Raw genomic sequence first — 12569 nt, 5'->3', positions numbered from 1 at the left:
GACGTTACGACCCTTGAACACGACGTTACGACCCTTGAACACGACGTTACGACCCTTGAACACGACGTTACGACCCTTGAACACGACGTTACGACCCTTGAACACGACGTTACGACCCTTGAACATTGTGGCAAACACGACAGGCCATTGTTGCGTGTAGCCAGGTAGGGAATGGTAGACTTGCTGCTGGAGGGCAAGATGTCAAAGAGTGTTGGCAGACTGCCTAGGTGCGTGTGGCTGTTGGCAGAACGGCTGTCCGTTGTCAGAATGTCGGCAGACACTGTGGCCAGCGTAGCGCAATCGCCCGAGGGTAATAGTGAAACTGGAAACAAAACGTTTTTAAGGGAAAATAATAAAGATTAACCCCCCCCCCCCCCCCCCACTCGTTTCACACTGAGCCAGACAGTGTAGTCTCGTATGGTCAGTAGACAAAGGGAAGCCAGAGGGAGGTAATGAACATGGGGGTGTGAACAAAGACGTCAAATAAAGTTTGTCTGGGTTTTCATTGGTGTCAGGGGGGCAGTAAATTATAATTATCCTGTTTATGTCTATGTATGAAAAAAAAAAAAAAAACAACAGCACGAAGCCCTATGAGTTTATGTAAATTAAAAAAAAAAAAATTTATATCGAAATGATTGGCACAACGGGTATATGTTGATATTCTCTCTCTCTCTCTCTCTCTCTCTCTCTCTCTCTCTCTCTCTCTCTCTCTCTCTCTCTCTCTCTCTCTCTCTCTCTGAACGCTCCGACAACGCCATTTCAGTTGACGGGAATGTTATGTGTGGAGTTAGGTCCAGAGGGAGAACAGTTTGTGAACATCGTCAGAGTGGAGAACGCTTGAATAACATCTGAATACAATCGCTAACAAAGATAAAACAAAGATAAGGAAAGCTCAGTTACCCCTGGTTGTGTATGTGTTGTGAGAACGTGTAATGGTATAAGAATTATCATGAACACTTGAAGAAGGTGTTCTTGTTCTTCGATTAATGGTTATAACTTGATGTTGACGATCCTTTGATAACCCTGGTAGTCGATAGATCCCAAAAGCCCAATTGGCTAACAGACCAGCTTATTTGACATGAATGCTGACGTGAGGGAAAGACATGACTGTATAAGAACAGTAAGGTAGGAAGTGTGTTGTCGTCTCTGTAAGGGATTAAAGGGACAGACGTGTTTTCTGGTGGGGGGTGGGTGGGGGTTGTGGTAGGTTTAACTTTGTGGATTCGTTGGTGGAATATGTAAGTAGAGGGGGATTACTAGGGAGAGAGAGAGAGAGAGAGAGAGAGAGAGAGAGAGAGAGAGAGAGAGAGAGAGAGAGAGAGAGAGAGGACTTCCCAGATTGGGACATCATCTGAAAAGGACACAAGTATATTGGCATTTCCTTGTAGGATCCTCTCCAAAGTTAAGGTGCCTCCCCGGGGATGATGGTGGATTGGGGTTTTTGATGACCGTCAGAACGGAAGGGTCTCTGGGTCGTTGTCTCTTTCCAGGATGATGTAATGACCCGTGGGGAAGGAGAGTGGGGGGGGGGGGGAGAGGTCATTATTGCTGATGTGGTTATTAATGGCCAGTAGGTACCTGCTTTGTGTCTTTATTCGTAATGTATTGATGACCAGGATATGGCAAATCTTTTTCGTTATCCTTTATCTTTATTGTTGATGAGATAATGACCAGTAGTTACCTCAATCTCTTCTCTTTATTCTTGATGGAGTAATGACCAATAGGTATCCAACCTGACTCTCTATCTTGCTATATTCCTCACACAGTGATAGCCAATCAGGTACCACGTCTTATCCTACGTCAAGCATCACACGGTAATGACCCAAGTTTTAAGCCAGTGTCATATCTTTAATCTTGACTCACTGGTGGTCTGTTATTTCCCTAACTCGTAACTTTGTGACCTTTATCTTAACATTTGCCCTCGTAATCTCTTGGCGTTTTTTCCCCCGGTCCTCGATCTGGTTCCTCCTGTAAAACTCAAGATTCTTTTCGCTCGTGAATTACCTAAGATTAATTTTTTCCCTTCATATCGTCTCGAGTCTTTTTAACCTCCATCACAACTTAGTCTTCGGTTTAAGAAAAAAATTAGAAAATATTTTGACCCTACTTTGTTATCTACCGTTTTAAGAAAATCCTAACCATTTACCAAAATCTAATTTTCATGAAAAAAGGAAAAAAAAAAAAAGAATATGTCGTATTTCACAGAGATTTAATTGAAAATGTTCACGTTTTATTAATAACAATAAATTACATTCTGATGTATAACTCGAAGGCAAGTTGCAGAAGATAGTGAACCCATTAAGTATATTTTTTATCACTTCTAAAAGTGTTATTTTTTTGTATGTAAGCTGAGACGGCACTGGCAACTGAGGCCCTAATCAAGGCCATGCCATATATATATATATATATATATATATATATATATATATATATATATATATATATATATATATATATATATATATATAAATATATATATATATATCCTCTCCTACTTACATAAGTATACTTATGTATATCGGAGAGGATATCCTAGCCTGAGCCAGGTAACCATTTTATCGACCAACCCATACGGGTGGATGAACAGCTGCGTTGACTGTGGACCGACTGCCGTATCCAATATTCGAACCCATGCCCCCGACCCTGTGTAGATCTGTCGTAATGTTTAGCATAGTCAACTGACCATTGGATGTGTCTCCCTGGAGTGCAAGGGTGGAAACCTTGTGCGTTTGGTAGACAGGTTTCGTGGTTTACCTATTTTGGTAAACAGGTTTTCGTAGTTTAAGTATTTCTCTAACCTTATTTCGTGTTTTTTTTTTTGCCATTTTTTTTTTTTCAGTCATCAGGATTTCTTGTTTATCCGTTTATATATCCAGGTGTTGTTGTGGTTCAACGACAGGTGTCGTTGAATACCACTTTCTGCAAATAGATTTCGTAGTTCACCACTTTCTGCAAACAGATGTTCGCGGTTTTACGTGTTTGACGGAGTACACACGTTTCATTTGACGTTATGTTGCTTCCTGTTTCAATATGTATTTGTTCATTGTGTTCGTTAGTTTCATGAAGTACCAGTTTCATTGTAGAAGCATTGTTGTACGTAAACTCACTGTCTTTGTTTATTTATGTTTATGTACAAATACACGTGTATAATGATGGTGTTGATGTTTACGATGGTAGAAAACGAGGACACTGATCGTGTTGACGGTGATGATATAGAAAACGAGATTACTAATAACATTGATCATCTCACTGGATGGGGATGGGCACGAAGGGTTATTTCAGAAGGTAATTCAAGATTCTAATGGAATTGGATAAGGTCATTAATGGTATCGATTTGGATATATGTTGATGAGGGTAATTATTGTTTCCTCTGGTTGAGCACTGATAGGTTGTTTGTCGTGGCTGATTGCCGAGCGCTTGCCCAATCACAGTGGAACGACGGCAGTTTAGAAAATGGGTGGTGTGGAATACGGTGAAGCAGAAAATGGGAGGAAAGGGATTTGGGAGGTTCGAACCCCGAACCGTCGTGATTTGATGGTATTAGACAAACTTTTCCAAGCTGTGCTTCTTCTGGCAGAGATGCAGGGAGGGCGATCACATGTCCACGTCTCCCTCCTTGAAGTAAACTTTGATTGCGTTTTAATTCAGCCGGAGCGAGCCAAGTTTGCATGGGTGTGTTGATGTGGGGGGGGGGGGTTAATTAAATAAGGTCACTTGATGGGGGGGAGGGAGTGATCTGTAAGCGTCTGCCGTGGGGGGAAAGATGTGAAGGAAATGGGGGGAAGGACTTTCCCCCCTTTTCATGGGGGACTCAGGCATTGTCTATATTGGGGGGATGAATGGGGGGTTCCTTCTCGACCTTACGATGTAGGTTTCCCCATGGGGCGCGCCACTGTGCTCCATGTTTGTGGCAGAGACGATTCTCTCTCTCTCTCTCTCTCTCTCTCTCTCTCTCTCTCTCTCTCTCTCTCTCTCTCTCTCTCTCTCTCTGGCGCCTCATGTGGTGTCTGGCTTCTGCACCGCCAATCATTGCAGTCCACTTGATACATATCCTGTCAACTGTGATATAATTATCCAGGTTCCTAAGGTAACAATACATCTCTATATTGTTTCTTAATAATCTTGTGATGTCGTTAATCTCATCAGCTGAAATTGACAGTAGACAAATGTCTTTTAGTGATGAGTTTGAACTGAAAGACTGAAACATTAGTGAGAAGCAGTGAATTATGTGAAATATAAACAGAACAACGTAGGCCCTAGTGTGAGGTATGGTATGAACATAACGCCACACACACACACACACACACACACACACACACACACACACACACACACACACACACACACACACGCTGGCCGACATAGCTTCGTTAACCACCCGATTCAAAGACAGTGGCATCATTTGGCCCCCATTGTGGTAGACTACTAAAGATGTGTCCTTTATGCACCGTCCTGTGTATTTAGAGAATGACTTACGCGTACACCTGTAGTGTGGATCAGAACTGGTGTACAGGTGTGTGTACGACACGCGTACACCTGTAGTGTAGAGCAGAGCAGGTGTACAGGTGTGTAGGTGGTGGTTATCCGTCCAAGTGATGATGCATTACGCTGGAGACGTTGGTCGACACATGCCCCTCGGGAGGGCGTACCAGAAGTGTAGGAATTAGTGCTGTGGGTGTTAACTGTGAGGCGAAGTTCCCACAGGCAAGACACCCGTAGCGGTGAAGTCCCCCCGGGGGAAGACTTCAGAAGCTGGGGGAAGTGTTTCTCTTGGCGAGACATCAGCGGCGAGCGACGTCCTTGCTCGGGACATCGTTAGACGACGTCTTTCTTCCGTCTGTAGACAAGAGGACGTCAACGAGAACTTCGCTGTGACCCAGGACCGGGGGACATCCGTCGCCAGCCGTCTCCCAGGGCAGGAGGAGAACTGTGACCTGGGACAAGGGTCAAGAACACACACACACACACACACACACACACACACACACACACACACACACACACACACACACACACACACAAGCGTCCCAGGGCAAGAAATCATCTTCAACAAGACCCCACTCGGAAGGTCAAGGTCACGCTAGGTCGTGAGAGGGAGCCAGACATGTTGCCCAAGTCGTTGACCTTTGACCAGCTGGTGGGCCGACCCTGGGGCTACACCAGGGCCCAGAACCTGAGGCTGAAGGTGGGTAGATGGTTGCCCACACACCTCATGCTGGGGGGACAGTGGGGAACCCATGTCTTGTAAGGGGGGGGGGAATGGCAGACCCATGTCTTGCAGAGGGGGGCGTACCGAGATGGAGAACCAATAATAATAATAATAATAATGATAATGATAATGATATAGTGATTATTATTATTATTTTTATTTATGATTATTATTAATATTATTATTATTATTGTCACTTATTTTCAAACCACTACTACTGGTTATTATTATTATTATTATTATTATTATTATTATTATTATTATTATTATTATTATTAATATATTATTAGTACTATTATTATTATTTTTGCTATTGTCACTTATTTTTAAACCACTACTAATGGTTATTATTATTATTATTATTATTATTATTATTATTATTATTATTATTATTTATATTATTATTATTATTATTATTATTATTATTATTATTATTATTATTATTATTATTGTTGTTGTTGTTGTTAATATTTATATTCATGATAATGTTTCAGAATTATGAGTATGTAAAAACAGATAGCGAATAAGTATTTTAAAGTTAACTCTTGACATTGTTGTTGTTATTATTGATAATGTTGTAAGCCGGGTTATGGTAGGTTCTGCTCTTGTTATAGACCAGTATTAGATCCACCTAATTGGTAGTTACTTGAGTGGCGAGATTGGCTTGGGACAGGGGTTTAGTAGATGCGTTTAGTGAAACGTCTTGACAAACGTTTGTCTCCGTAGACGTTTGCCAAACGTTAGTCCATTAACAACCCCACACTGTCGCCCCCATGATAATGGCTCATTGACCAGACACCACCCCCACTCACTCACTCCCTCCCTCCCATAGCTGCACCTTGAGATAGCAATGCACTTCCCCCCACCCCCCCACCCCCCCAATCATGCACTATTGTTTAGTCCTGTCTTTGCAACTGCAAACAAAAGGTCTCAACCCCCATCCCCTTTTCTCTCTTGTCATCACATCCACTCCCCGCTTTTATTTTTATTTTTTTTTGTATGTTTTTTTTTTTTTTTTTTTTTTTTTTTTTTTTTTCGTTGCTTGGAGTTGAACGTTTGACCTCATGTCAGCTGAGGTGTGGCGTTGAGCCGGAGGAGGAGGTGGTTGTGTCATCCTCCAAGGAGCCTCCAGATCTCACTCTCAGCCTGACCTCGCCCTCGGCTCTGCTGTCCCCTAGCAGCCACGACCCCGCAGAGGTCGTGTCGCCCGTCAACGTGTACAAGGTTAGTAGCCGACGTGACAGAGCACGGGAACCCTCCACAGAAAACGGGAGTTGTCTGCCGCTCCTTCCCGCCGCCCCAACCCATTTTTTTTTTCTTTGAAAGAGCATGGGAAACGCACGTTTTACACTGGCTGCCTCCCGCACCCTTATCCCCCCACGGCATCTGTTTGTTCTCACTGGATCGCATTATGGCATTTAAATCCGAGTTTATTATTATTATTATTATTTGTATTTATAAACCCATTTTGCTCGATACCTTTATTCCTTTTTTAGTATTGTATACATAGCCTTGAATGATGATGGCACGAAGGGTTGCATTCTGTTGTGCGAAGGGAAAGACATGAAAAGAAAACGAGTTGCGGGAGGAGGGATTCCACACGTGGACAAGAGAATGCAACCTTTTTTAAGCTGGCTGCCTTGGTGTTCGAACCCCTCCATTTTTGGAGTTGTTGTTTTATGTTGTTCTTGCATATGCACTTGTAAGGCTTGCTTGGTATCGCAAATATATACATATAAAAAAAGACATTTAAATATTCCTGTATAACATTATTATTATTAACGTATGATGTATGCATTGTCAGTGTTGCAGCTGAGTTCCTCTCATAATTATGTATGATTCTTTATCATGTATGGTATTTCAACATCAATAAATTATGTTGATGTTTAGTGTTGGAAATTAAATAGATTCTGGTGATTATTTCGTAAGTCTGTGTTGCAACAGGTATTGCCCCAAAAGCTGAGTTTGTTTATAATGTCCTTGATAAATACGCATCTCTAATTACTCAGATGATTATTATGAATAAATGAGATATTATCATAATTCCTTCACCACGGCGTTCACAACGGTTAGAGGACCATAACAACCACGTTTCACACAACCACTACAACACTGTGATACACAGAACTATTGGCATTGTCTTCAGTATTGTCGATTGTCACATTGTAGCCAAACCAGTATATCCACAACCATTATTACCAACATTTCTACAACACCTGCAGTCGTCATCACAACCACCCACGTCATTCCTCGTTACAACCAAAATCTAGTCAACCAGCAGCACATCTACAACCACAATTACCACTGCCACGACCATACCCCATCACCCATTAGTACAACCACCACACCCCACCACAACCATATTCATTACCACACACCACAACAACCACATTTGACTGTTGCCTAATAACCATTTTCAGCATTTCAACTACAATCACCAGTATCATTACAACCATCACCATCACAATCTCCTACAACCTTTATCACAGCCATACGACCTTCCTCACCAATACCACTTAACAACCTCCATAACTACTGTGAATTAAACAAAATAACCATTTAATTTGTGTTGTAAAATAATTCTCAGTAAATGCTTATGTTTTGGCTTTACATATCGTTGCTTACTGTATATCGAAAGAAATTGTTGAATTAATTTCATATTAAATTTCTTATATGTTTTATTTCAGGATTTTTAAAAACTTATTTATTCCTCTTGATAAATGTATATTAGTAATTTCTTTCATTAACTGAAGAGTCATTTACCAAGGGTTGTAAGAAGTCGACCATTGTTGAATATCAGTTATTCATTAGTGTTGTGTTGTTTATTTGTTTGTTTGTTTGTTTGTGTGGCGCTAAATTGACGTTCTGGTGTTGGATGAGACGCTTCGCCAGACTCCAGCTATATTGCCATGGCTTCTCTGACCTCGCTTTTGACGTCACGCTCTGACCTCGTCCTGCTGTCGTGTGTGGCAATACGTTTTCTTCTGTAGACTTTGGAGCTTCGCTGTGTTTTGACTTAGCTGCTGTTGCTGTTGTTGTTGTTGTTGTTGTTGTTGTTGTTGCTGGTGAAGGTGTCCAAGTTTTAATGGTTGTGATGCGTTTGTTCAGATGAAATTAGGAGAGAGAGTTACCATAGAGGGTTTATAGTTTGATTAAGAAGGGTTTATGATGATATATTTAATGGATTGTGTATGATAGATATGTTCATGTATGAATGTGGAAATATAAGCACTGTAATGTACGATGAATGATATATATATGTTTAATGTATACGTTGAGATGTATAGGTATGTATATTTGCGTGTGTGGACATGTATGTATATACATGTGTATGTGGGTAGGTTGGGCCATTCTTTCGTCTGTTTCCTTGCGCTACCTCGCAAAAGCGGGAGACAGCGACAAAGCAAAAAATATATATGTACTATTGGAGAATTATTTAAGCATGGTTGTCTTATGTCACCTAATGAATTACAGGTCGTGGGTTACAATATCTTAGACAGAAAGAAGATGGCTAAACTGTTGGTAACTTAAAGATAGATTTTTCAGAGTTATCTTATTGATCGTCCGATGAATGAAACTTAAGATAATATTAGATAATTAACCGATTCTTTTATATGGATGGATGTTATCAAAGTGTATTTATTGCACGGATCCTTAAGCCATGTCGCGTGTTTAGAGTTGATCATTTAGATATTCATAGGGTCAAGAGCTGATCCCGTAGTTAATTGATATGTCAAGAGCTAATTCTATAGGTATATTACACGTATAGAAATGATCCTCTTTCTACTCGGCGCGTCTATAACAGATTCTATGGCTCTATGATGAGCCTCATCTGAATCTTGTCTTAATGGCCATTTAAGCTCAAGTCGAACAGCCATGAGTTGCAGTTAGTTGCAAGAACATGGAAAGACTATATTAATGACGTCCCCTTGGCCTCCTGATGTATACTGAGGCAACGTTGTTGTCATAATGGGCTGGTTGGTGTTGGTCTGGACTTGGCAGGAATTAGTAACACGTACATGTTTAAGTGGTGTAGATTGAGATGTATTCACTTTCTCTGTAGATCTGATTTTAATGTCTTGTGTACATTCCTCTAGCGTTTTACTTTTTGTTAACTGATAGAAAGGGAAATGCCAAGTTAGAGTTAGCTGATATAAAAGGAAATGCCAAGTTAGAGTTAGCTGATAGAAAAGGAAATGCCAAGTTAGAGTTAGCTATTTTTGTTCAGCATTATCAGGTCTTCCCTCGTAATGGAGAATTTTCGTACTTTGAACATCTTTGAACAGCAATTCAAATCCCACATAACCAAGAAGTCATTCCTTATTTTACTTTCTTTCTTTGCTTTAAAAAGTCTCTTTGTCTGGAAATCGAATTAACTTTTGAGTTTTGTTTATTGTTTGTGGCAAAGAACCTTGTTGTAGTGATCTGGTGTTTGTAATTAGATTATTTACTTTATATCAGTCATTAGTTACAACGTCAGAATGTCAGGAAAAGCTCCTAATGTACTAAGGTTGCTTCTTATCAAGTCCAGTGTTCATTATCTCTGATGTGATCAAACTAATGTTTTACTCTTGTAATAAAATCCAGAGTTAATATTTTCTCTGTTCCCCATATCATGTGTAGGTAAGGTCGTACGAACTAAACATGCCTTTTAAACCACATATTACGGAAAATGGTCATTCCACCCCATTCATATATTTCGGAACATGATATTTCTTCACCATCTAAGTATTTAAATATTTTGGAAATATATTTCCTCCCCATCTAAGTATTTTGGAAATCAAGTATTTCTTTCCCTTGTATATATATTGGAAAGTAATTATTTCTCCCCATCTGTGTATGTGATCTGTATGTCTGTATATTTTGTAAAATATTCATTCCTTCTGAATATTTTGGAAAGTATTGATTTCTCTCCATCTATATAATTTAATCTAGGCTTCCTGTCTATTATTCATCAATTTTGAAAAAATAGATTTAATTATATCTTGTAATCACTATTATGATTAGTGGTGAAAAAGCTATGGAAGTCAGTATGGAAATGTTAATTTGTTGGTAAGAGTAATTCATTATATCCTTCAGTATCTTTAACTTTATTTGTCAATCTCCAAATTTATTTTTAACAAGAAATTCAGTTCGGTATTTCAAAGCATTTCCAATTTTGTAGAACCCTGTAAAGGGTCATGTGCCTTAGCACTGTCTTGAACAGCTGATTCTTTAGTTGGTGGTTATGAGTTAAGGTTAGACAGCCTTAACGACCCGGGGCAGTTGATGGGTCTTAAGCACATGTAACTAGCCAATCAGATGACCGGATCTTGACGGCCTTAACGACCCGGGGCAGTTGATGGGTCTTAAGCACATGTAACTAGCCAATCAGATGACCGGATCTTGACGGCCTTAACGACCCGGGGCAGTTGATGGGTCTTAAGCATATGTAACCAGCCAATCAGATGACCGGATCTTGACGGCCTTAACGACCCGGGGCAGTTGATGGGTCTTAAGCATATGTAACCAGCCAATCAGATGACCGGATCTTGAAAATGGGAGTAATGTTGTTTGGCAGATGAAACAAGGTCAGGTTGTGATAATGTGAGCATGGCAATGATGACAAGGATTATAACACACACACACACACACCAAAAAAGACAATTATTATGTAAATCTTTGTTATATTATTTAGCCTGTTTTCCACGCCTATCTTCCCTCTTTATTCCCCTTACTTGTCTTGCTTTAGTTAATTCATTTAGGTAATGATGTGATTTATTAGTTTATTTTGATAATGATGTGGTTTCTTGGTTATATTGTGATAATTTTTTTTATTAAGTTATGTCTTGATAACGATGTAGTTGATAGATCTATCTATCGGAGTTTGTGAATGATAGTCTATTACAGTTCTTAATAGCCAGGCATGTTGTCACTAGTGTTATTTCCTGCAGCATTATTGATACATTGGTTTGTTTGTCAACATACCAAGTGTCGTGTCATGTGTTCTTAACAGCCTCTATTATTTCTTCATGTTTTAGATCGGTTTTGTTTCATTAGTAATATTTTTAGTAGTGTTTCTGATTGCCTTTTGTGCTTTATTTTAGCCTCGAGATGTCCTTATGGAGAGTTAGTATGTTACGAAATTCTTTGCTTGTTATTTTCCAAAAGAATGTTTCAGTTATTTTCCCTTGACCAAAATAAAAGAGAAAGATTTGTTTTTGCTTCTTGACAAAGAACGTTTTAAGTATGTCGTTTTGCCCTTCAGCTATGCTTCATTTTGTCGTTTGTCTCTTGACAAAGGACGTTTCAGTTTGTCATTTTGCCCCAAAGAATGTGTGTCAGTTTCTCCACCACTGGGAAAAGAATGCTTTGGTCTGCCATTGTCCTAAAAAAAAAAAAAGGGTTTGTTTGTGTCCTTCTTTGACGAGGAATGTTTGAAAGACTCGTTCTCCCTTGACTATTGAGTGCTTGTTATCCCTCACTGAGAGACGTGATTCCATTGTTTCTGAATGTTTATCTCCAACACAGAATGATGTAATGTGTCTTGGCCAACGTAAAGAGAATGCTTCACTCTTTTCCATATCTTAATAACGTATCTGTAGCAGTTTTTTATACCCTTAGACAACGATTGATACACTCCTTTTATTATTCCTGAGAGAATATATATATATATATATATATATATATATATATATATATATATATATATATATATATATATATATATATATATATATATATTCTGTCTTGGTCTTTTGCAAGAGAATGATATAGATCGTGCACCAGGAACGTCACAGTATGTCCTAAAATCCTGAATTTAAACGCTGAATCTTGACCCTTCTGTATACAGTTTGGTTGGCGATAAGCTGGCTTGTTATTGTCAGGGCCTAGATAATGTTCCAGAGTTAATATTCTTAAATTCCAAAGTCATGTTGTAATGTAAGCCACATGTTATAGTTTGAACGTGCCTTCTGTCTTAAAAATTAGTATGGTAACATGAAAAAAAAAATGTAGATTTAAGTTGGTATGATTTTAGTCATTTAATATTTCTAGAATGAAAAGGTATTATTCTAGCTGTTGTTAGTGTTATATTTAATTATCTTCCGTACAGTTTTTCTCCATATCTTGAATACAGGAATTCCCCTCCCATACAGAGAAAGTTCAGATGTATTTCATTCCCAGTCTTCTGTACTCAGAGTTTCACATCATAACCCGACATGCCTATGATAATGTGTTATGATAACTTGTTATTATAATTCCCCTTACCACATCCTGTGGTACATCACCATGTTGCAGATCACACCTCCACATTCCCCTTAATAATGTTGGATGATTGTAGATAAGGATTGTAATCTTATCAGTTTACATTTGCCCCCCT

General features: G+C 39.3%; 1 protein-coding gene across 1 annotated transcript in view; it reads left to right on the top strand.

Moving 5' to 3' along the window:
- LOC139757455 (multiple PDZ domain protein-like) overlaps positions 1-12569 on the top strand; it is a 963136-nt gene that overhangs the window by 574973 nt on the left and 375594 nt on the right. Inside the window, exons 22-23 of the mRNA XM_071677982.1 lie at positions 4945-5185; positions 6281-6433. Of these exons, the coding sequence (XP_071534083.1) occupies positions 4945-5185; positions 6281-6433 (394 nt within the window). The remainder of the gene's footprint in view (positions 1-4944; positions 5186-6280; positions 6434-12569) is intronic.

This window comes from Panulirus ornatus, chromosome 26 (genome assembly GCF_036320965.1).
Source record: "Panulirus ornatus isolate Po-2019 chromosome 26, ASM3632096v1, whole genome shotgun sequence".
Taxonomy (NCBI): Eukaryota; Metazoa; Arthropoda; class Malacostraca; order Decapoda; family Palinuridae; genus Panulirus; species Panulirus ornatus.
Note: the sequence above shows the minus strand (reverse complement) of the source record. Positions and strands in the feature narration are given on the sequence as shown.